Below are 22517 nucleotides of genomic sequence, written 5' to 3'. Positions count from 1 at the left end.
ACATGGCATACACAGTATCAACCGCAATACACGCATGGTGACTAAAAATAGCTACTGTGCACTGTTGTTCATTTCAAAAAGAGAGCCTAGCTTGACGAGACACGCTATTGTTGGACATTGTAATTACTGTAAGGTTGTGGAGTTTGTGATTGAATAAACCTCTATTAGGCCTACTTTTATTTGTTAAAGATGATTCGAAGACAAAGTACGATGTCTTTGGCAGAGCGTACACGATGTAGAATTGTTATTGTTGGGGATAGTGGAAGCGGAAAAAGTTCATTGCTAAGCCTGTTTGTGAAGGAAAGTTTTCCAGAGGTGAGTTCGGGAAAAAGAGCGGGCGACTGTATCGATTTTTAGGGGGCAGAAGGGTTTTCCATTGTGGGTAGTTTGACTTTTTTTGAGGCTAGCCTTCATTCATTCATAAATAAACTAGGCATGGTTTTTAATGTTTACAATGTTGTTTATAAATGTTTCGTTTTATTTTACTTTCATTTTAAGATTTTTAAAGCCATCCTATAAATTAATAGTATATTCTTGAATTTGTTTTTTTAGGTATATATCCCAACTACATTTGAACAATATGAATCAACAATTGATGTTGGCAAAATGCACTTAGAAGTAAACATATGGGATACATCAGGTAAAACATTTAAAAAAAAACTTTATTTACAATAAGGTTTTAGTTTGATATATGTTGTCCTTTTGATTCACAACCATGTTTGTTACATTTCTCTTACAACAAGTACCGTTTAAAGGAGCTACCGTAAAACCTCAAAAAGAAGCCCATGGGCTTCTTTTCGAGGTTTAAGCCCATGGGCTTCTTTTCGAGGTTTTACGGTACTGTACACTGTAATCACCTTTGTAAAGAAATTCATCTCGGAATCTTATTATATTTTTCTTTCAATTAGATCATCCAAAAGAAAATTATACTTTAAGAAAGCTCTTAAATTACTTTTGTTATATTAAAACACTTTTCTACTTTAACTTCACTGACCGACATGCTTTAAAAACTTAGTATTAGTATTAACTTGAGGCCTGTTTCTGCTGTGAAAAACTAAATGATCATGTGACTAAATTATCTCTACAGTAATTTTTTATAAGCAGAAACAGGACAATTTCAAATAAACTGATGGAATTTTCAAAACAACGATTAAAAACTGTCAATAAATTGCTACAATCATTCATTGCTAAATGGCGGTTATGTGATTGACCGCCGTTATTGACCTTGATTCAAGAACTGTAGCACCTTGAGCATTTGACCACTTGATTGTATTTTACGTCATGTAACGTCTTTTCGTTGACCACCAACCACTGATTTTAAATTAAATTATGATGGGAGCACAAATTTAACAGATACGCAATCTATTTTCCCAAAATACGGTTATTTGCTATTATACAGCAGAAATAGGCCCTTGTACAGTAATCTGACATTTATAATAATTTCCTGAACAGATTGATATTTCTTCTATTTTATTTTAATTACTGCATCTTTCAACTCTGCTACCTTGACCGGGTTAAAATATAACACCATGTATTACAGCTTTTCCTGAAAATGATTACATGAGTATTGGTAAAGAAATGGATGTTTGGGACATTAGTTGACAAATTCGTTATCCGATAGGATTTGCATCACTTCCAGTATTTCAATTCAATAAAAAAAAATAACCCTATTGTTTACAATCAGGTGACATTTTTTGTGGTTTGTCTCCGATTATTTCAATTATGTCGGGAAAACTATTCTTTGCTAGAATATTCTTAGAAACTACTGTTTTTTTCCATCGATTAATATAATAAATTACTAACACAGCACGCAAGGCCGTGATATGCAAAAAAAGTTTGTCGAATATTCTAAACAGGAGGTATTATACATTCATTCAACTTTTTATTTTGGATTATGACTAAGAAAGCATTGTACAGATAACAAACAAAAAATGAATTGAGGTTGTATAGAATAACAGACCAAAATATATAAATATATAAGTTTACTGTAATACAGTAGTACTTTCCAGTACTGAGTACAGTAGTTGCTTAAAAACTTTAGACAAATTATAATTGACTGAGATTTCTTTTCCCATGTGGCTTACAAGGACACTTGAAATTATAGCTAATAGTCATAAATCTAAATCTAGTTTAGTTAATTTGATTGCAGACCTTGTTGTCAAAATCAAATTTGTTGTGGTTAAGTTTTATTGGTGTATCAACAAGGCAAATGTTAAGGTATAATAATTTAATTGATATTCTTAATCTTTATTATATAGTAATAAACAAAATACAGTTAATACAATGACACAGTTTTCAATCAAGTGTCAAGTTTAGTTTGGTTGCTGTTTTTGCTAGATAGGCCTATGTATTTAAACCCAAACCAACAGCCAAAAAAAAATTTGCCAATAACAGGAGGGTTAAAATACAAAACAGAACGGATACAAGGAACAAATGACTAGATAATATACAACTATATACATTAACAAATGTGTGCTAGTGGATAAAACAAGTACTGTACATTTCTATCTACTATCTACCCCTGATTAATGTACTATTAAATGAAAATAACATTAACAATATGATTTGAAGTACAGTACATCAAATGTTATCACAGTTGTGTATTTAGCCTTATCATCACACATGGACTAGCTTGACCCTTACATTGTATGCCCATTTCTTGATAATAATGTCAAGGTTGTTTTTATCTGATAAGGCACATAAGTACTGAGTGTCTACTTATTTGATAGTACAGTACCTACTTACTGGACATAATATAGAAGTTACAGTACTGGTTTTCTGAATTAAAGTTTGTACAATACAGTATACCAAACTACAGTAGGTATAGGCCTACAGTTCAGCCATTCATTAGTGTAGGAATAGGAACAATCTTGGGCAATACAGTATAGTTACATTAAAATGGGCCCACCAGATTTCCTTTATCTCTTCACATACAACCCCTCCCCCTACTACCATGACTGATTAGTTTTCCAAGTAGTACTCTGGGTTCATTTATCTTGTTCCAGATTCAATTACTTTATGTTTAGAATGTTTATTATTAATAGAATGTATTTGTTCAGGATGTTTGATGATGACATCACACACTGCGCTGATGTCATACAGTAGATGGCACCACCTAATCTATGACATCATAAGAGTTGATCCCATCTAGGAGGAGGAAGTAGCAAAGTAGCAAACCCCATTGTGAACCAACAAAAAATGATGCTTTACTCCAAAAATAAGTAATTAACAACAAAAATTTGTTAAAAAATTGTATTCACTTTTATGTTGGCTCGATGAGGTTTGCTATGTTTTTTTGGAAGTTTGCGGTGTTTAGCAAAATCCTAAAAATACCATTTCTCAACTAGGTTGATCTGTACAGTATCAGTAGGCACTCTTTCCAACATGCACATTACTGTTTAGTACTTCAATTTTTTTTGACAGGCGGTTTTTAATTGAAAGGTGTTGATTTATGCGTCTCAAGACAAGTTCTTATGGATTTCCAAAATTCTGTAAATAGTAATGTCTTCCCTGAGGGTCAAAGTACAAATATGAACAATATGTTCAATTACCTGACCTGTGTGACATCACTGCAGGAGGTAATAAAGATAGAAATTTTATTTTCACTAGGATTTTGTATAGGAAATGATAAGTCAGAAATAAACAGTGTGTTATCACCTGGGGCAACTGCTACAGTTGTGTGACAATATGTTTTGAATGTTATAATTTAACTTGATGACAGGCTGTATGTGACTTAACAGTAGCACCAATTATCAAGTAGTATGCAATTTGAAATTGGTTTTTAACATGTTTTTGATTTTGTTCTGTTTTTCTCACTTTCTTAAAATAATGTGACCTTTATTTCAACTCTTACTGTACCTGTTGGCCTACGGTATTATCACAGGAGACTGCCTCGGTATGACATACAGTATCCAAAAATTGGGGGAGGGGTGGGGGATGTAACATTATTAGGATTGTATAGTGGATTTATCATGTCTTTTACTGTATCTGAATTGAATTATATTATTAATTTAGGGGTCTTACTCTTATATTTGAATTGTTTAACAATGGATTTTCTAAAGTCCTAGAAAGTATCCTACTATATATGTATACTCTACATTGACTAAATTTAGATTTATACTATATTTAAAAAAATGTTTTTCAATACAGCTAAACTATTATCTTCTAAAATGTATTAAAATTATTCTATTTATTAATCCCGATATCATAATAGCGATTACAAATATTAAATTCGTAATTGTAGGCTTACTAAATAATTGGTTCTTTGATGTACAATACGGTCTAATTAAGCATTAACAGGGAACATTAGCGGTAATTCTCCCTAATCAATTCTTCCATTGCCTCTTTCCTAATCTATTGATCCATCCATTCAGTGGCTTATGCAACCCTCCATTGTATTCTACTAATTACCTGTATTTGTTAATGATTAATTAAGTCTTGGATGAAGTACAGTTCAACTTTGTACAGTATCACCACACCACCTGGTCAGTAGTTTTTTTTAACTTTTCTTCTTTTTTTTGTTTTGTTTTATTAAATCAGTAGTGTACCTATATTCACCTGATTCCCAGTACTGTATCTCCACATACTATCTATTTCCGAAGTATCATAGGAATATTTGGTAATACAGTATCTCATTTATATCACATGTGGTGCCTGTGTCATGTAAAGAGGTTAAGGGTTAAGTTACTAGTGTAGATACTGTACATGGTGTTATGTTGTATTACCAAATATTCCTATGATACTTTAAAAATAGATACAGTGCCGATAATCAGCTGTCCTATTTGTGAATACACTTTTTTTTTTGTTTTCCACTACAGTAGATAGCAAAACTATTTTGTTTGAATTTTATTTATAGATATTATACTTATAGCATTTAACCGTGTGTAATTGACTTTTGCGTTTTAACACATTTTCAAGCTCATTGAGCAAGCTAACATAAGCTTATTATAATGACTTATGAAAAATACTAAACATGAGTAGTTCCCGGTTTCCAATCAACAGTATTTGACGTTTGGGAATAGAGATGTGAATGGGTTATGGAAGCTTGATTGTTGTAAAAGAACTGATGATCTGGTGAGATACAGTAGTACTATACATAGTACATACTGTAGTACGGCAGTACGACATGAACTTCGAACTTCGACATATACCTCCATCTTGTAGCTTATGTTGGAAAATGTAGTGTAGCTTGGTGGTTAACATGCTTGCCTTCCAATCCCAAGGTCCAGGGTTCAATCCTTTCTAAATTTTAAAATATGTATAGTACATTAGCCCCAAAAATATGCTTAGTTTTATTTCCTTCCCCTCATCAAATTTTTGAGCCGCATAACTTTTGTTACTAATTTCAAACTATCTTTCTCATGTCTGTACATCACAATGGATTTAAGTAACAGTAACACTCCTCCTCATAAAAATGATGTATAATAATATGGTAAAAATTCCATCCATTAGTATTTAAAAGGAAGATGATAATAAATTTCTCTAGAAGCAGATCAACAATTGACTAGCCATATACTGTATTGGGTGCTGTGCACTTTATTTTGATCGTTGAAATGTATAGTAACAATCGAGAATGTCGCAATCCACTCACACTTTTGTCAGGTTTCGTTTGTTGTGTAATGTATGAATACCTAGAGTACTTTACTACAGGTGTGTTATTGTTATAGTGTTTATTTTTCTATCAAATCATGATAGTTCATTTCACCTATTTTGTCAAATGAATTGATGTCTTTACTTGTGGCTAAATTTCGTTTTAATCTACTAAGCCTAAAAGCTCGTGAATCATTCATGATCCTGGTTACTAATGATGGGGTGATGTTTTAATAATCTAGATAAATTATATTTGTCGTGTCGTGTCGGGCCTCGATGCAATTCATTAGTAAAATTTAACTTACTACCGTATTTTGCTGTAGTATATTCGGATAAACCATGGACTTAAAAAAATAACAATGGCTATTATGTATCTCTGAACTGAGTTTTTCTGTAATTTTTGTAATTATTATTTATTAAATTATTTATTATTATACAAATGTATTCTGTAATTACCTCATCAAATCACCATTGTTGTTGTCAACCAAATTGTCTTTTTTCTTATTCGAAATTGCTTGTTCCTTGGGAACTTTTGGGTTAAACTATAAATTATAACCAGCCCATCTACAGTAATAATGTTAATGGTTAACATACATTTGCATTTAAATTGTATTGTCAATCAATGTGAAATTTGATAATGTAAAATATTGACATCATGTACTATGTAAATGTAGCATTATACAAAATTGCTTTTAGCCGTGAACAAGATACATATACTGTACTCTCATGCTTGAACTTTCCTGGTTTATTCAAGAAAAGAATATTTATGTAAATTATATGCGAATTGCATGATTTTGGTTGTACTATTAACTCTCATTTGGTATCCCACAATGCTCGTTTTTTGCTAGGAAGTTTCTACAGCTACTTGCATTAACACTTGTTATCAAATTAGTGTCTATTATCACATGGTCTATCTGTGCATATTTTTCAGGTCAGTTGTGGCTGGAGCAAGCAAGCCTCAAGCTAAACTTGGGGATGTAAAAAGTGTGTATTTTTCAATGGTGTAGGCTATTTGGAAACAAACAATGGAGTTCAAGTCCAAGAGGTCATTCACCTCATTAATTAGGTCATTGTTTAAAACATTAGACAGTCCAGATTTTAATAGGATTTAAATTGTCCTCATTTTGGTTACATTTTTCATTGTATTTTAATTTACATGCGTCATTATGTAAACAGTATAACACACAATGATTTAAAATTAGAAAATTATTTTACTGGGACACATGCCCAATTTAGGATTGAGCTATTGTATACATATTAGTATGTTTTATTATTTTTTCCATAAACAAAAGATTAATATCACCAAATGCACTAAATGATTGGAACAGGCCCTAAATAGTAAAGTACAAGATTTAAATTGAAACTGTAAGTAAACAAACTTTTAGATGTTTACAAAACCTGGTGGGTAAGCATTCCTTGCTTTGTGCCAAAGACCACTAAGGGCTTGATTGACAGCAGGTGGATTCCAGACATCCTCTGAGACCTAAATGATCCGCAGGTACTATAATCACAAGTTCATGATCCTATTCAAAAAGAGGACTTTTATTTTCATGGAAATGAAGTAATAAAAGAAAGTATATTGTATTGGAATTTTTCTTTTCTTCATCGGCGGAAAAGTTAAATGTGTGGTACTGATACTTTTATACAGTATAATGGAAATTCTATACAGTCTACCATAGAGAACACAAAATATGTTATATTGTAGAAAGTATCGCGGAGCACAAAAAGTAGTTAATCCATGATTAAATATTAGTATAAGTTACAACAAAATGGGCTTTTATGAAAGAGAGAAGCATAAATGAAAGGGTCTCTACAAGATGATGTTTTGATTTCATAAAATATTTTTATACAGGATATTATACAGGTACAGTGCTTCCAGCGACAAGTTAATAAATACGCATCTCTGGCATTGTGGCAACTACATATTGTAACTGCTATTTTGCCCATTATAAATTTTAGTTCAAATACCTTTTGAAGTTCATTCACTTCCGTTTTCCCACTTATCTCCCCACCCCCTCTCTCTTTCTCTTTCTGAGTGCACAACTATCCTACTAAAATGTGACATTTTATTTCAAACAAAACCAGGAAATTCAAGTGTACATATTTTTATTGCTTGAATATTATCTGTCTGTCGTTTTGCTCTTTCCATGAGGTTTTGGTACATGTTTAGTGTAAGTATGTTCTCTCCTACAGTATGAGAGAAGGGCCTACAGTATATCGGTTTATCCAAGTTTATCTGCACTGATAAGATAGACTATTGCACCGATTTGATAGACTATTGCACCGATTTGATAGACTATTGCACCGATTTGATAGACTATTGCACCGATTTGATAGACTATTGCACCGATTTGATAGACTATTGCACCGATTTGATAGACTATTGCACCGATTTGATAGACTAATGTTTGCACCAATACCACTTTTCTGCTTTGTGTATTTCTCTACAGTACAGCAACCAAATATTTGTTCACTTTTCATTCAACAACCTTGTTTCCAAATTTTAATAGCAAAAAAATAGACTGTATTTTAGACTTATTAATTAATGATTGATTGACAGTTTTTGCTAATCTCCAGCAGTGTTAAACTTTGATTATTTTGGGTCATTAAACATTGTTTATGTTTGTTGTGTCAAATACTACTACTTTTAAATTCTCTGTTTTATTTTGTTTGTCAATTGGTTGTGGCGTACTGTAGGCCACCTTGTGGTTTATCAGCTTTGTTTGGTAAATATAGTAATAAATGTTCTAACCCAGGTATTTTCATCACTTGTTATCAACATTTTTGGGTAGACCCCAAGAGAGAATTCCAATACCAAATTTGATTTGTTATAAATTTCACAGTTTTTCTAGATTTATGCAAATAAAATTACTATTAGGTTGAAAAATGTGGTTACAAATGATATGTTCTGTCACAAACAAAACTTTAGGTTAGATTAACATTTTACAATGAGTATTTTTGCTTTTGCAAATTTAAATATCCATAATAGTGGAGAGTTATATGAATTTTATTTCTTACTATAATTTGTATTTTAATAAAAAAATTTGCTGTAATTTCAGTAAATTTGTGAACATTTTTATAATACAAAAATTACAGTTTTTGATATTTTTTAGTGTCAATCATCAACCCAAGACAAAATTCTCTTGTAGAATGCCTCAAATCCAATTGGATTATCAATGTGCTACTTGTTTTACTAATAAAAAGGACAAAAATAACCGCAGCATGTTGTTCAAAATCGTTTCTTTTCAAGTGCAATCGTGTAGAAAACGACATCAGAATAGATAGTTCACTGCGGCCATGACTGTACAACTGATAGCCAATTGATGGATCAACTAAATTAGATTATTCTATTGTCACTAAATTTGTGCTTCCTGTCATTAAATTGCAAGTTAGAATTGTGAGCCTCTGCTAATAGTTTTTTGTATAAACTATTTTTTAGTTGGGTGGGAGATGACAAATAAAATGTTTAAGATGTACTGTCCCCCCAAAAACATGAAAAATAAAGATTTATAAAATCAGACTTTGAATAGGCCATTTTGCAGTTTTTCATAAGAAAAAAAATGGCACTTATAAAAAGACAAAATAAACAGTTACATTTAACCAAAAACTAATTGTCTAACAGACAATTTGACTATTTTTTAATAAATAAATGATTTAAAGATTGTCCCCTAAATAATTTTTTCACCTAATTTTAGTGAGTGTTATGTGACATTAAAATGGCATATTCAACAAAAAAATGTAAAAAATGCATCTTTAAATTTTGCATGTTTTCATTAGCAGAACTTAAAAGGAACCGACAATCTTTAAAATTATTGTTGCCCGTGGTTACATCTCTGTATATCATGGAAAGTGAAAATGAAAGTGTCTAAGATATTATCTTTTTGAATCACTGCTCTATTATATAAGATAAAAATTTATAGCTGTCAATTTTAGCTAAAAAATGAATAATTTTTTATTCATGCATCAGATCTTGAAGCTTTCGATATATTATGGAATAATGAAAGAGTACATTTGAATTGGCTGTAGTATAATATAACCATGGATGGGGATTACTATATGATGAGGCCTGTAATAAATTACTTTTTCAGGAACTTTTCCTTCCCTGAAATTCTCAGAAATAAATTGCAAAATGTTATTTTATAATTTATGATGTTGTTTATGAACCATGAACCATGACCAAATACCTACCTGCTACTTTCATTGACCCTAAAGATTACATAGAGTAGAGCTGACCTCCGATTAGTCATGTGATATTACTGAATGTATACTACCTGTAGTATGATAGTGTGATCTATGCTTTTCATACAATACATCTAACCCACTATTGTACTAACCACAGGGCATTTTGTAATCTTAAATAAACTGTAAAATAAGTTTTAGATTCAATTATTGAAATTGACCACTGGACATGGTTGACCATGAATTTTAAATGCCATGGATATGTTCTCATAAATGGTACATCAAGGAAAATACAATATGTTTCTAAATTTTGATTTAGAATAATTACTTATACAATATTAAAAGAAATAAATCATACATATAGAATCAATTTTTACAACATTTTATCCCAAAAATGTATTCATATTATATACTGTATAATTTATACGTCTTGCGAATCAAACTACTGTATTTCTACAAGTTAATATTTTTATAATTTTTTCAACCACACATGGCCTAAACAACCTCCATGATAATAATAGACTTGGAAGTGACACATGTGTTGATAATGCTTCACTGATTATTCAGATTTAATTGGCTTTATCTAATTTCATATAAAATTATCAATCCATAAAAACACAACTTAAAATGTTTTTCAAAATGTATGTACAGTACAACTAACCTACAGTATACACTTTACTTTGTTATTCTGTACAGTACATTATTAAAGCATACATCTACAGTAATTAGGTGTTAAATTATAGAATATATATTATTTTTTTACAAATTTTACAAATTACTTTTCAAAGTAAAAGTGGAAGTTTTTATTCCCAATTTCCTATACAGTCAAATCTGGATAGTAACAAAACATGAAATATTAGAACTAATAGCTTTATATTTGACTTAGTATAGTAGTACTAAGTTATTCGATTTTGATTTTCAAAATTTAGGTAAGTTCTGAAGAAAAAAAAATGGTACGTACCGGCCAATTTTTTTTTTTCAAGATGCCCCTTGAAACAGCTTTATTTTTTTACTCATCTTGTAGGTTTTTAGATGTTCTAAAAGGTCAACTACATAACAGCTTTTTTGCCACATGGGAACAATGATTATTTGACTAATAATGATATTCAACAAGCAATTTTCTCAAATTTAATTATATTATGGATTGTTATCAACAATATTTTATTTATAGGTTAATATTGATGACCTTTTACTTTTCATGACATCATACTTTTAGTCCATTGGCTACTGTGACTTGTAACAGCGCTCACAATAATGTCTTTAAATTGTTATTGTTTAATGTTATAATTTTAACTCACACCTTTGTCCAGTTTTTCATTTGTATTCAGAAATATTATAAATTTAAAGATATTTTATAGAGAAAACACCAATATGATAAAAATTAAAATGTATTCCGTAAAGTGAAAATAATGTATAGAGTTTTACATGTAGACACATATATTGTATACAGTAGCCTTTCTGACTGGCTCGATCGCACGATAATATGCGATCGATCAAGAACTGATAACGATATTGAATTAAGAGTTATTATTTGATAGGTTAAGTAGCACTTCTCATATTTGTGTAATTGAATGTATTCGTTAGGATATTTACGATCACTTTCAAGCAAACCTCAGGATTTTTAACACATTGATTCTTCACATCTTAAATTATAATGAACAGTAGAAGGTGTTTCTTGGGCGTCCCAAAGGTCCAGAGGTGTTTTTTAATTTCACATTGCGCATTGCTAATACTACTATTAATTATTACACACAAATATTTACAATTTAAATGATTTATAATCATTTGTTATCAATCAAATTGATTGGACCCCATTGGAAATAAGTTTATTATTTGTCGACTTAATGGGTTATCCTGGTATTCTTTTTGTACAATGTATATTTTAACTTTTGTGTATGAATATCGAATAAAATCAATCAATCACTCAATCATCATCACTATTATCATCATCATCATCAAATTCTATCATCTTCGCTTTCTGATCACCTTCAGTCTCAAAACTATGTTATAACAAAGACTAAATAAGTAATTCACCGGAAATCCCAACGGACTTTACAAATGCAAATAGAATCGTGATCTTGCTCGGAATTTCCATTAATTTGAAACAGATCAGCAATTTCAGAAGATGTATTCAAATATGAAATCTTGTTAATTAATTCAGTCGCAATATTACTCAGCCTCTTTACAATTTTCTGCCTGTGTTTTATTTCCGATGGGTTTAATTATATCACAAAATATTAGCTGCATTATGCATGCAAACACACACTAAGTATGTATTCACTTCTATGTTGCCGTTGTTGAAACGTTCCCTAAAGCCTTGCAAATTCTCCTCTATGCATGATAATACTAACAAACCTGTTATACACATACTGTTGTACTAATAGACAATTCTGACCCAGGTTTTAGTACTTTTTATTAAGTACAATCATAACATCATGAGTACAATGACTGTTTATGTAATCTTTTGACAAAATGCTGTATTTAACAGGTGGCAAGAGGGAGAGAGTTTTCCCTTCTGTGACCCCTTAAGAGTACATGTTATGCTGTCGCTGATAGCATTGTTTCTTCTGTGAACTAAGAATTTGTTTTTAGGCTGATGGTAATAACATTAACAATGTACCCAGCAGCCAATTCATGACATCCGGTATTCATCTTTACCTTCCAATATATGCCTCAATTATTTGTTTTTGAGTGTTCTAAAGCTCTGTCTACACTATCAAACTAGTTTGACAAAAAAAGTGTGATGTTCCCAAATATGGTGGTGATATTCCCAACACATATGATATCATCATGTTCATATATGGGCACATCATTTTGACAACATAAAGTTTGATAGTGTAGACAGAGCTTAACAGTGTAATATAGCCAGCCTTAAACTATGGTATTACCTCCTTTATTCCTACTAATAGGCCTAGGCTACTACAGCCTCTACTGTACACAATTTGGCAATAAAAATGTGCTGATTGAAGTTTTGTTTGCAAATTCTGGGCATTAGCGTGGCGTGCCAAGCTGTCATTTATTCAGAAATAAAGATATCTCTTTTTAAAACTAATAGTTTTATAAGTTTTATCTATTAGTAGAGATACTGTATCTCTAGATATCTCTATTAAAAACTAAGATATCGTTATTAAAAACTAAGATATCTGTAATAAAAACTAAGATATCTCTATTGCTTGAATGAATGTCAGCTTGGCGCACCATATATTTGTGTCCCTCAGAAACTGTTTTGTTCCTATAGTACAGTATGTATAGTTTTTTTGAGTATTAGAAACATTCTTGGCTGGATTAGTTTCTAAATTCATCTTTTGTTTAAATTTAATTTCTCTATTGAGAAGAAGTGAAGTGTGAAGTGGCACACTTTTATCACATGATCTCAATTGTTGTTATAACTTGAGGATTGAGTTTAATATGCAAAATCTTTTAAGATGGTGTTTCCTACTAATATTAGTCAGTTAATTGAATTCTTGTGTTTAAACTTGATGTGTACTGAAGTGCCTTTGTGAAGCCAAGTTTATCTACCAGGCACTGCATAATACTCAATTACTAAAAATAGAATTTCCAGGTGATTACTTTACATAATGTATATAAATAAATTGCATAAAATACCAATGAAAATCCCACATCCAAATTTAGTTTGATTATTTAAAAACAATTTTTTTTTTAAGTATTTATTTGTAAGCGAGTTAGTGTAATGGTTTTGTGCAAACAGCCCTTCCCACTTTGTATACCAGTTTCGATTAGGTCAGGGGTCAAGAATAGCTGTGAGCTACAGGTACTGCAGACCTGGTTGTCATGTCAACATATGTTCGGTTTATAAAAGTTTTATTTTGAAGATTTGAAATTGCAATATTCACAATAATAAGCACTTGTCTAGCGTTGAAATGCTCAAGTGTACTTTCACCATTTTGAAAGTTGTTGAAAAGTTAGAAAAAGGGTCGTTGAGCCAACGCATTTTGTTTTGCCGTGTTTTATACTATGATGTTTATTCAATTACATCATTTGCATTGATCTAGGCTGTGTATTTCTACTGCATGTGTAGCAATGGTCTATAATAAAGACTACAGTACTGGCCACGAATTATAGCTGGCTAAGCGCTAAGACCGTTTACTGCATAGCAATCCGCCCCAAGATAGCTTGGCTGGTATACTGTAGGACAAAGGGGACATGCTTTTTAGACTACCTACCAGTAGTGTTCATTGTGTAAAAAGAATAATATAATATTACTGTATTCTATAGAAGCTATATTTTTTATATCTGTAATTTCCAAGTCAACAGAAAATTCTTTGGATTGTATTATCATGACTAAATATTTAATGCTAATATGTGTAGAGTACTCTCGTGAATTGACCTAATTTTAGATTTCATTTTTCTCTCCGATTTATTCATTATGATAGTAATTGAATCGCGTTAAATTTAAGGAGATGTTTCACCAAGTTAGCCTAGGGCTCAGTGGCCATATGTTGTTAAATGTTAAGTATTATTTATAGGCAAAATTTGATTTGAAGCATTGAGGTTTCCTCATATAGGTTAAATGATTGTTGAACTCGGTTCAACTGCATTTATTGTTACAGGCCTAGTCTCTTGACTTAGGGTTGCTCTTGTGCAGTTATATCAAGACACAACTTTGCGCTGATTACTACCTGTAGCTGCATTATGGGAGTATTTTTCCATATGTGTTTGATCCAAAAAATGACCGGGGTAATAATGTTCAGCGCTTAAAAGTTTCACAACATTACAAAATTGTCTATTTAAAGTCTTATTTTATTAATCTTCATTTTTCATATTTTTGGGGGACAATACATCTTAAAAAATTATAGAGAATGTTTATTTGATAAAATAATGAAATTAATTTATTTTACAATGTAACGACAAATTGTATGAATTTCTAGACAATTCAGCTTGAAAAGTGTTTAAATATTTTCTAGTCTTAATCCCAGCATGTTGTTCCTTTGGTCCCAGACAGATTTTCAATCGGAATTTATTAGCATTCAGATCCTTTCCTATATCGACCACATCTTGATGATTTATCCATAGGGAGCTATTGTTATTCCTGTTGTTTGTGAAAAGTAATTTCCTCTAGTTAAAGTGTTGGTAATATAATCTTGGCTCGTGAGGTAAAGTTAAAACTGCTTTTTTCATCAATCAACTCAATAGAGTTTCCTTCTGATCAGAGGCTGATATTGTTCAGATTTATTTTTTTGTCCTCTCCACATGTTGCATATAAAAACCTAACAAAGAAAATCAATCATTTTGTGAACTTCATCTGCGGCTGTCGTATTCAACAATCATTTTAATACATTTCTAAATAAAAAAGAAAATTTGTTTCAAAAGAGAAAATCACCTGATGATTAAATCAACTCTAAGTAGACACCATTTTGAATAACCAAAAAGAGAAAGAAAAGGTTCTATGGAAAGTCTAGTTTTGCCAAATGCAATCAATTTCAATAGTGTTTCTTTAGAGAATTTGGTTTCTTATGTACATGTAGTTTCTTATGTGTAATTTATAAAATAATTTATTTAACATTACAGTTGTTGTTAGCTCATCAATTCTGTACAATACATGTATACAGTATTAGCAATTTTAATTCTTCATCTTCATCGTCGTAAGTTCCACAATTCAACATATTGATTATTACAGAACTAGGAGGCCTTCCAGAATGCCTACTTTTAAGTAGTGGCAGTGACTGTGTGTGTACTAGTACACCGGGGTAACCCCCTACTCGTCTCGAAAGATGTTCTTTAAAGTTCAGATGTGTACACTGGACCTACGGTTTATAGTCCTTATTCATGAAGACTTGTTATACCACCAGAACCATGGTTAAAGGCTTTTGCTGTAAAATATTATTTTTCCATTCATAGGATTATATAATAAGTCACTAATAATCAAACTTTTTTACATATTTTGAATTCTGACTGCACAGGGGGTAGCCTTTTCATGTAAGTCCATTTGCTGTTAATTTTAGCTTGTGGGTGTGGTTATTCCTTCAAGCTGTGGTATAATTAAATTGGGATGTACTGGAGTGTCTGTCACAGTCTCCTGGTATTTTAGGAAACTTTAAATATGTATTGTGACGCATTGCAATGATTCATTTAACTTTCTGTTCTATTTTGAAATAAAAATATCATGATAGGGTTGATAAACTTTTTCATACACTTTGCCATTGTATCCCTACAGTATCATTGCAGGATGTGGCCCAATGTTTCAATTCAGCTTCCCTATAAAGTTCAATCCTCCTGATTGTGTTAGATATGGAAAAAGAACATATTGATAATTATGTACTGTATATATACATATAAATCGTGGTAAATTTAACGCAGATCATGAAAGCGAAAGTGCTTGATACAAAATATAGAGCCAAATATAAATAAATGATAAAGACGCTACATATATATATATGTATTATTTAGGCTCTACCACTACTACATTACTATTAGGACCTTGTTTGTTAAACTAAAAGTGAAAAATGCATTTTCCATACCTGGTACTACTCCATTGTTTACTATAGATGTCGATGCCTAAAAAAAATTATGCTTAAAAAAGTGCTTTCATTCAATAGTTTTATATTTTTATTATTTATAGTGCCCACTCTTTTTACTATGCTTTCCTGAATTCTCCTGATATTATACTTTTCCAAGTTGGGAATTTTATCAAAATGCTACACAATATTCTTACCAGGATTATTATCATTTATTAAATACAGTACTAGTCAAATATTTTTAATGAAAATGTTTCTAGATTACCGGTAATATTAATAGTAGCGTAATATATGAAAATGAACAATATTTAATTCAGAATGATAATGTGTATTATAATAATTAATACATACTCAAAGTTGAATATGAAGTTCTAATGAATCAGTGGTTTCGGTACTCGAGTATCAATAATTGTATGTACTGTACAGTATGAGTTGGTCTGATATCTCATGAATAACATATCCTCAATTATTGACGATTATAACCCCAAGCTATATACTTATTTGATATAAATTACTACTTAGTAATAGCACTTAGCAACAAAGTAGCGTGCTCTGTAGGGGAGACACCTATGGATAAACTGTTGTAGGAAACGCACAAGGGAGATGCCTTCAGGCACGCTGTCGCTGGACGCTCACAAAACTGACACCTGTTACGAAATACAGGTCAACCAATAATAATCAAAATAGCTCCTGTATTTATCTGCTCCGCTGAAGCGTGGCAACTGACAACATCAAATTAGTGTTGCTCGAATTGTGGCGTTATCTTTCTCTCGGTTTATGGCCAAATTTTTTACAGTTTTACTCCTGATGTGTATTTCATATTATATTAAATATTGGGCATTATGTACTACAGTATGATCTAATTTCATTTTGTTAATACAGTAGTACACTAGCAGACATTGCTATAGAATCAAGTACCATATTACAGTTTATATAACACAAATAAATTCCTGTCATTTGATTGGACGAATGTGGGTCACATGGTGTGCAATAGTATACAAATAATGAATGTTTATGAGTGTAATGGTAGAAATAGTTGCTTCAGAGGGTAGTTGTCCTAGAGGGTAATTGTCCTAGTAGTAATTGTCCTAGAGGGTAGTTGTCCTGATATATAACCTTTCGTCATTCACCTCATGCCATTATTTGTACCATTACACTCATAAACATTCATTATTTGTATTATATTAAATATTGGACATTAGAACTTTACTACAGTATGGTCACATTAAGACTCTAATACACACAGTACTGTACCCTTGATAAATATACTTCAAAATGGTTTAAAGTTAAAAAATGGTCACACATATTAATAAACCTTACATCATAACAAAACCATTTATAAATATTCCACATTTTACCTTTAAGAATATAAATCAAATTCATTTCCTTTTTTAAGTCAATATTAAAAATGTTATTTATGGGAAGCTAAAATATTTCGGTAATAAAAAAAACCCAAAATTTGAGGATTTCCTCAATAAAAATCTATAAATAAAATGTATTTTTTTGATGTCAACTTACTGTATATACTCATTGTCACCTTTATTCCTTATAAAGTTTACCAATAGGCCTATGATGTTTTTCATTCTATGTAATCTGTTGTTCTATTGAAAACAAAAAAAACTACGAAAGATAATATTATTGTACAGTATGTTTTATCCAAATGAATGCCAATATAAGCTCATTTGAATTCAACCTGGCAACTACATTACATTATCTGATTTATAATGTGATGATGAAATATATCAGTTATTATTGCATACTATTGTAGTGATTTCTCAATTCTAATTATAAACTGCAATCCAATATTGTACTCATTCACCATGCAGATATTTAATACTTTAATAAATCAATAGAATGTCTTGCAGAAGATTTTTGCCTGAGTAGCTTCAATTCAAACTAAATATGGTAGTGATATTCCCAAATATGGTAGTGATATGCCTAAATATGATAGTGATATGCCCAAATATTAAACTAATATATTGGTCCAATGCAACATGCAAAATAAATTCTACCAAGTTTTAAAGATGTTATGCAGTTTTGTCGAATATATGTATGGTGCGCTATAAATTAATTTAAGAAAATGTGAAAGCCTGATATTGAACAAGAGAAACAATAAAAAATGTTTTTGGTTTTTTTTTCAATACTGTATTTAATATTTTTTATTTATTTTTTTGTCTTTTCAGGAAAATCAGAATATGATAATGTACGACATTTAGCCTACCCAGATACAACAGCGAGTATTATTTGCTATGATGTTAGTAGACCTGATACATTGAAAAGTGTCATTGAAAAGGTACTTTTAAAGATACATTAATTTTTTTGTTGAACATGCCAATTTAATTGTCACATAATAGTTTTTCACTTTGACCCAAAATTGGATCGGAAAAAAAAATTTTTTTTTACCTGAAACAGTGAAAAAACTGTATTTTAAAGCAACAAATAATCAATTTGGCTGCTGGAATTGGCTGGCTGAATTTAGCCATTTATTTCATTATTATCATTTTATTTTATATTTTTTCTTACGAAAGTGATGAACTTCATTAAAACTACAAAATGGCATATTCAAAGTCTGATTTTATTAATCTTCATTTTTCAATTTTTTTTGGGACAGTACTGTACTTCTTTAAAATTAATGTCAGTATAATTGCAACATATACAAATGTGAAAATAAAAGTCCAATTGCAATAGATAAATCAGCAACTTAATACTTCCTTAGGGCTTAGTGAGACATAAATGTTCTATCTAAAAGTAAAGAATTTTAAAACTCATAAATAAAATGTTCTAGTTTGAAACTTAAAAACATTAATCTATTTCATTGATTAAGTATCTTTTGTATTTTTAGATATTGTGTAATTCTTTTAGTAGCAATTCCCAGCCCTTATATCAATTAAGTTTAAATGATTTTGGCAGCCTTAATACCACAAGTATTCAGGCTAAAAAAAATACTGTGCTTTGAAATTTCTTGTTGTTTAATATTTCTCTCTTTTACTTTACTTAAAATGAAATAAATAGAAGTCTTAGTGATAAATGTACTGTATACTCTAGGAAAACACTATGTTACTGTATTCCATCAATTCATTTTAAAATGGTATCAATTAATGTGTAAAAATGATAATTTTTTCTTTTCCATTTCTGTATCAATAATTTAGTACCATTACATGAACTCTTTTGAATTTGTTTTCCTTTTATACAAAGATGAACGTCTCGGCTTTAATTCTATATCTAAGTTCAATTAACTAGCTTATATTATTAAATGAAAATTATTAGCATATATATGATTTTAATTTGAATGAATTATTAAAATTAGAAGTATGACTAAATCTTTTGTGTTGTTGCACATGGACTTGAATGCAAATTTTTTTTCTAATTCCAGTGGCAACCAGAGATTCTTCGTTATTGTTCAAATTCTCCAATCATTTTAGCAGGATGCAAAAACGATTTAAGGAATAATGTCCAAATTTTATCAGAATTGGGAACAATGAGGAAAATACCAGTGTCCCACGAGAGGGTAAGGAAATAATGTTAACCTTGAATCGATAACTTAAGATTATTGTCACAATATTAGTAAAATGACAAACTTTGTAGTAACTTTGTCACAAGACAATTTGTTAATGGAACTAACCAGTTCTCATAAAGATTTTCTCTTAATTTTACATATTACATAAATTAATAATGAACAAGAGTTTCACATACAAAATTTAAATTTGTTTTTCTTGCGAGATATTTTACACTCTGACAACAGTACCTGAATAGCACCATTTAAAAATATAAAATTGTAAAATAAGTCCTGAAACTCCAATATTTGATAATGGAAGAGATTTGAAAAAACAGCTAAACCTATTTTTTATTTGGCCAAAAGTATTCAATACAAATCAAGCATTTAAAACAATCGATATGCTACTGTAAATTTGTTGTTTTTATTATTAATTTTACATTGTACTATAACTAAATACATAGAAATGCCAATTGGGTCAATTGTATTAACAGATGTAACCTATTCTTTAAAATCACACTGGGAATACACAATATTGCTATCTACCAGCAACATCTGTTCATGTCTTGTTGAAGAAGATTAGTTTCCCTTTCTTTGATCATGATTTTAGCAGTAGGAAATAATCAATGACGAAACAAAGCTGCTGGAAATGTACTCCAGTCATTGTCAAGTTCTATACTTTCAATATAGGCCCATTCATGTTAACTTAATTATCATGATCTATCATCATAATAAGTTTATCACAATAAACAGAACCATATCATGATCTAACATCGTATACTCTATCTCTAACAATTTTTTCAAACTTCTATCGACTAACGCCGAAGTATAGTCGTTATCTCGGGACCGTTCTTGGGCTTACTTCTTCAAGTAGAAAAACTATTAGACCATACCCAGTACCGTTTTGATTACGATCAATCGGGAAATTACCGCACGACCATAATGATGTGTGTGGGCCAATAAGGTTGTGTGCAAGCACTTAAGCGTGGTTCCCACTAGCGACGCAACGCAACCGACGCAATGTAAGAAATTCCAATAATTGTGTTTTCCCTCACCTGCGTGAAATCAAACCTGCTTCCCACTTGCTTGGTTGTGAGATACACAAAGCTGGCTAAATAAAACTGTTAATTAATTATTCATAATAATATTTTTTAATTGTACAGGGAACAAAAGTTGCCAGACAAATCGGTGCTGCAGCCTTTGTAGAATGTTCAGCAAAAACAAACTTACTCAGTGTAAGGGAAGTCTTCGAAAACGCCGCCCTCGCATCAATTGGTAAACTGAGTCTTCAAAAATCATATATGGACTTACCGTCAATGGGACGAAAATTATCAATAAGACAATCGTTTCGTCGGAGAAAGGACGGATTTAGATCGCCTGTACGTGTGAAAACAACTGTTGTGAAAGCAGACAAGGGGAAAATGTGCGTGGTAATGTAACGGAGTCGAAGAAATATACGTATCACCAAGTGCAATAAAATAATGAACATCACTGTTGACAGACATTTTTAAAAGGATTTTCTAACACCGTTTTTAAAAGTCGTCAGTTCTATGGACAAACATGTTACAAGTAATACCAATACTTATTGTATGTCTAGAAATTTAATCCACCAACAAAACTAAAGCAGAGAAAGGTAACACAGAATGTGAACAGAAGTCTATTTTTTATCCCTGATTTTGTAGGTTTTATCTATATATATTGGCATGGTTGTCTTGTTCTTTCATATCCTCTATATATAATTATGTTCCTCTATTTTGTTGGAAGTGGGTGAATGAAATGGGCAAGTATTCAGATATTTTAAAGATTTAAAATACTAGCTAGCCAGGATTCATACCTCAAGAGATATGGCCTTGATGTCCAAGGAGTCTGCATTTCAGTTTACCAAGTTTATATGTATAATTTAGCCACTGTTTGGCGAAAAAGGATGTAATTGTAGGGAGCCCTCAATTTTTGACAACCTAGGACTTATGATGTCATGCAACTTTTGTTGTCATGCCAGGTAATGACCTTGGATTCTATTATTAAATGTATACGCATTTCAACTTTTTTTGGTGTATGGTCGTCACGAAAAGATTTTACAGAACTTGATGACTGACGACTTGAGAAAAATGCCAGGTCAGCTTGAAAGTTTCCTAATAAGCTTGGCCAGGCAATGACATTTAAATTTAAATAAACCCCATATCTTAGTTAACAGTAAAACATTACTTGTCTTTTGTATATTATAAAATATTATTGTATATAGCAAATAAACTCTTAAAATGAGATGTCTCATTTTAAAAATAAAGCAAAATTTCTTTTTTTTACATGACTTCACTACACAATATTTCAATGTTATTGCATTTTTAAGAAAATCTGTTTACTATACTATTAGTATATAATAGTTTTGGGAATCATGGCCCAGGCTGCGATATTTATTTTTACATAAGTTGGGAACCCCTCATGAAACGTCACAAAATAAACATGAATATCCATTAGGTGTGACGTAAGAATTGAGCTATAGGCCTACTATAATACAGGGATTTTTTTTTGAAAAATAGCCAATTTTCGACCCTTTTATTTTTCGACAAAACTGGTTTCTATTGTACTACAAGATGATGATAAAGCAATATATGATCATATACAGCAATATTATTGCATAATAATTGAATTTTAAAAACCCGATAATTTGGCCATTTTTGGAAAAAATCCCTGTATTATAGTACAGGGATTTTTTCCAAAAATGGCCATTTTTCGACCTTTTTATTTTTCGACAAAACTGGTGTCTATGGTACTTTAAGATG

General features: G+C 30.9%; 1 protein-coding gene across 1 annotated transcript; it reads left to right on the top strand.

The window, feature by feature from the left end:
* The first annotated feature begins 12 nt into the window (after nucleotides 1-12).
* On the top strand, nucleotides 13-22006 carry LOC144841245 (ras-like GTP-binding protein rhoA). The gene is made up of 5 exons (XM_078697503.1): nucleotides 13-315; nucleotides 553-640; nucleotides 18428-18537; nucleotides 19618-19752; nucleotides 20901-22006. Exons 1-5 carry the CDS (start codon nucleotides 190-192, stop codon nucleotides 21174-21176), a joined length of 735 nt encoding a protein of 244 aa, XP_078553629.1. The 5' UTR covers nucleotides 13-189; the 3' UTR covers nucleotides 21177-22006.
* The last annotated feature ends 511 nt before the right edge of the window (nucleotides 22007-22517 follow it).

The sequence above is a fragment of the Antedon bifida genome, chromosome 4 (assembly GCF_963402885.1).
Source record: "Antedon bifida chromosome 4, ecAntBifi1.1, whole genome shotgun sequence".
In the NCBI taxonomy this organism is placed as follows: Eukaryota; Metazoa; Echinodermata; class Crinoidea; order Comatulida; family Antedonidae; genus Antedon; species Antedon bifida.
Note: the sequence above shows the minus strand (reverse complement) of the source record. Positions and strands in the feature narration are given on the sequence as shown.

What these genes read in the sequence shown, in the direction of transcription:
- LOC144841245 (XM_078697503.1), top strand. Translation starts at nt 190, where the DNA reads ATGATTCGAAGACAAAGTACGATGTCTTTGGCAGAGCGTACACGATGT. An exon ending in TGAAGGAAAGTTTTCCAGAG is followed by an intron (nt 316 to 552) that starts GTGAGTTCGGGA and finishes TTGTTTTTTTAG; the next exon opens with GTATATATCCCAACTACATT. An exon ending in TACCAGTGTCCCACGAGAGG is followed by an intron (nt 19,753 to 20,900) that starts GTAAGGAAATAA and finishes TTAATTGTACAG; the next exon opens with GGAACAAAAGTTGCCAGACA.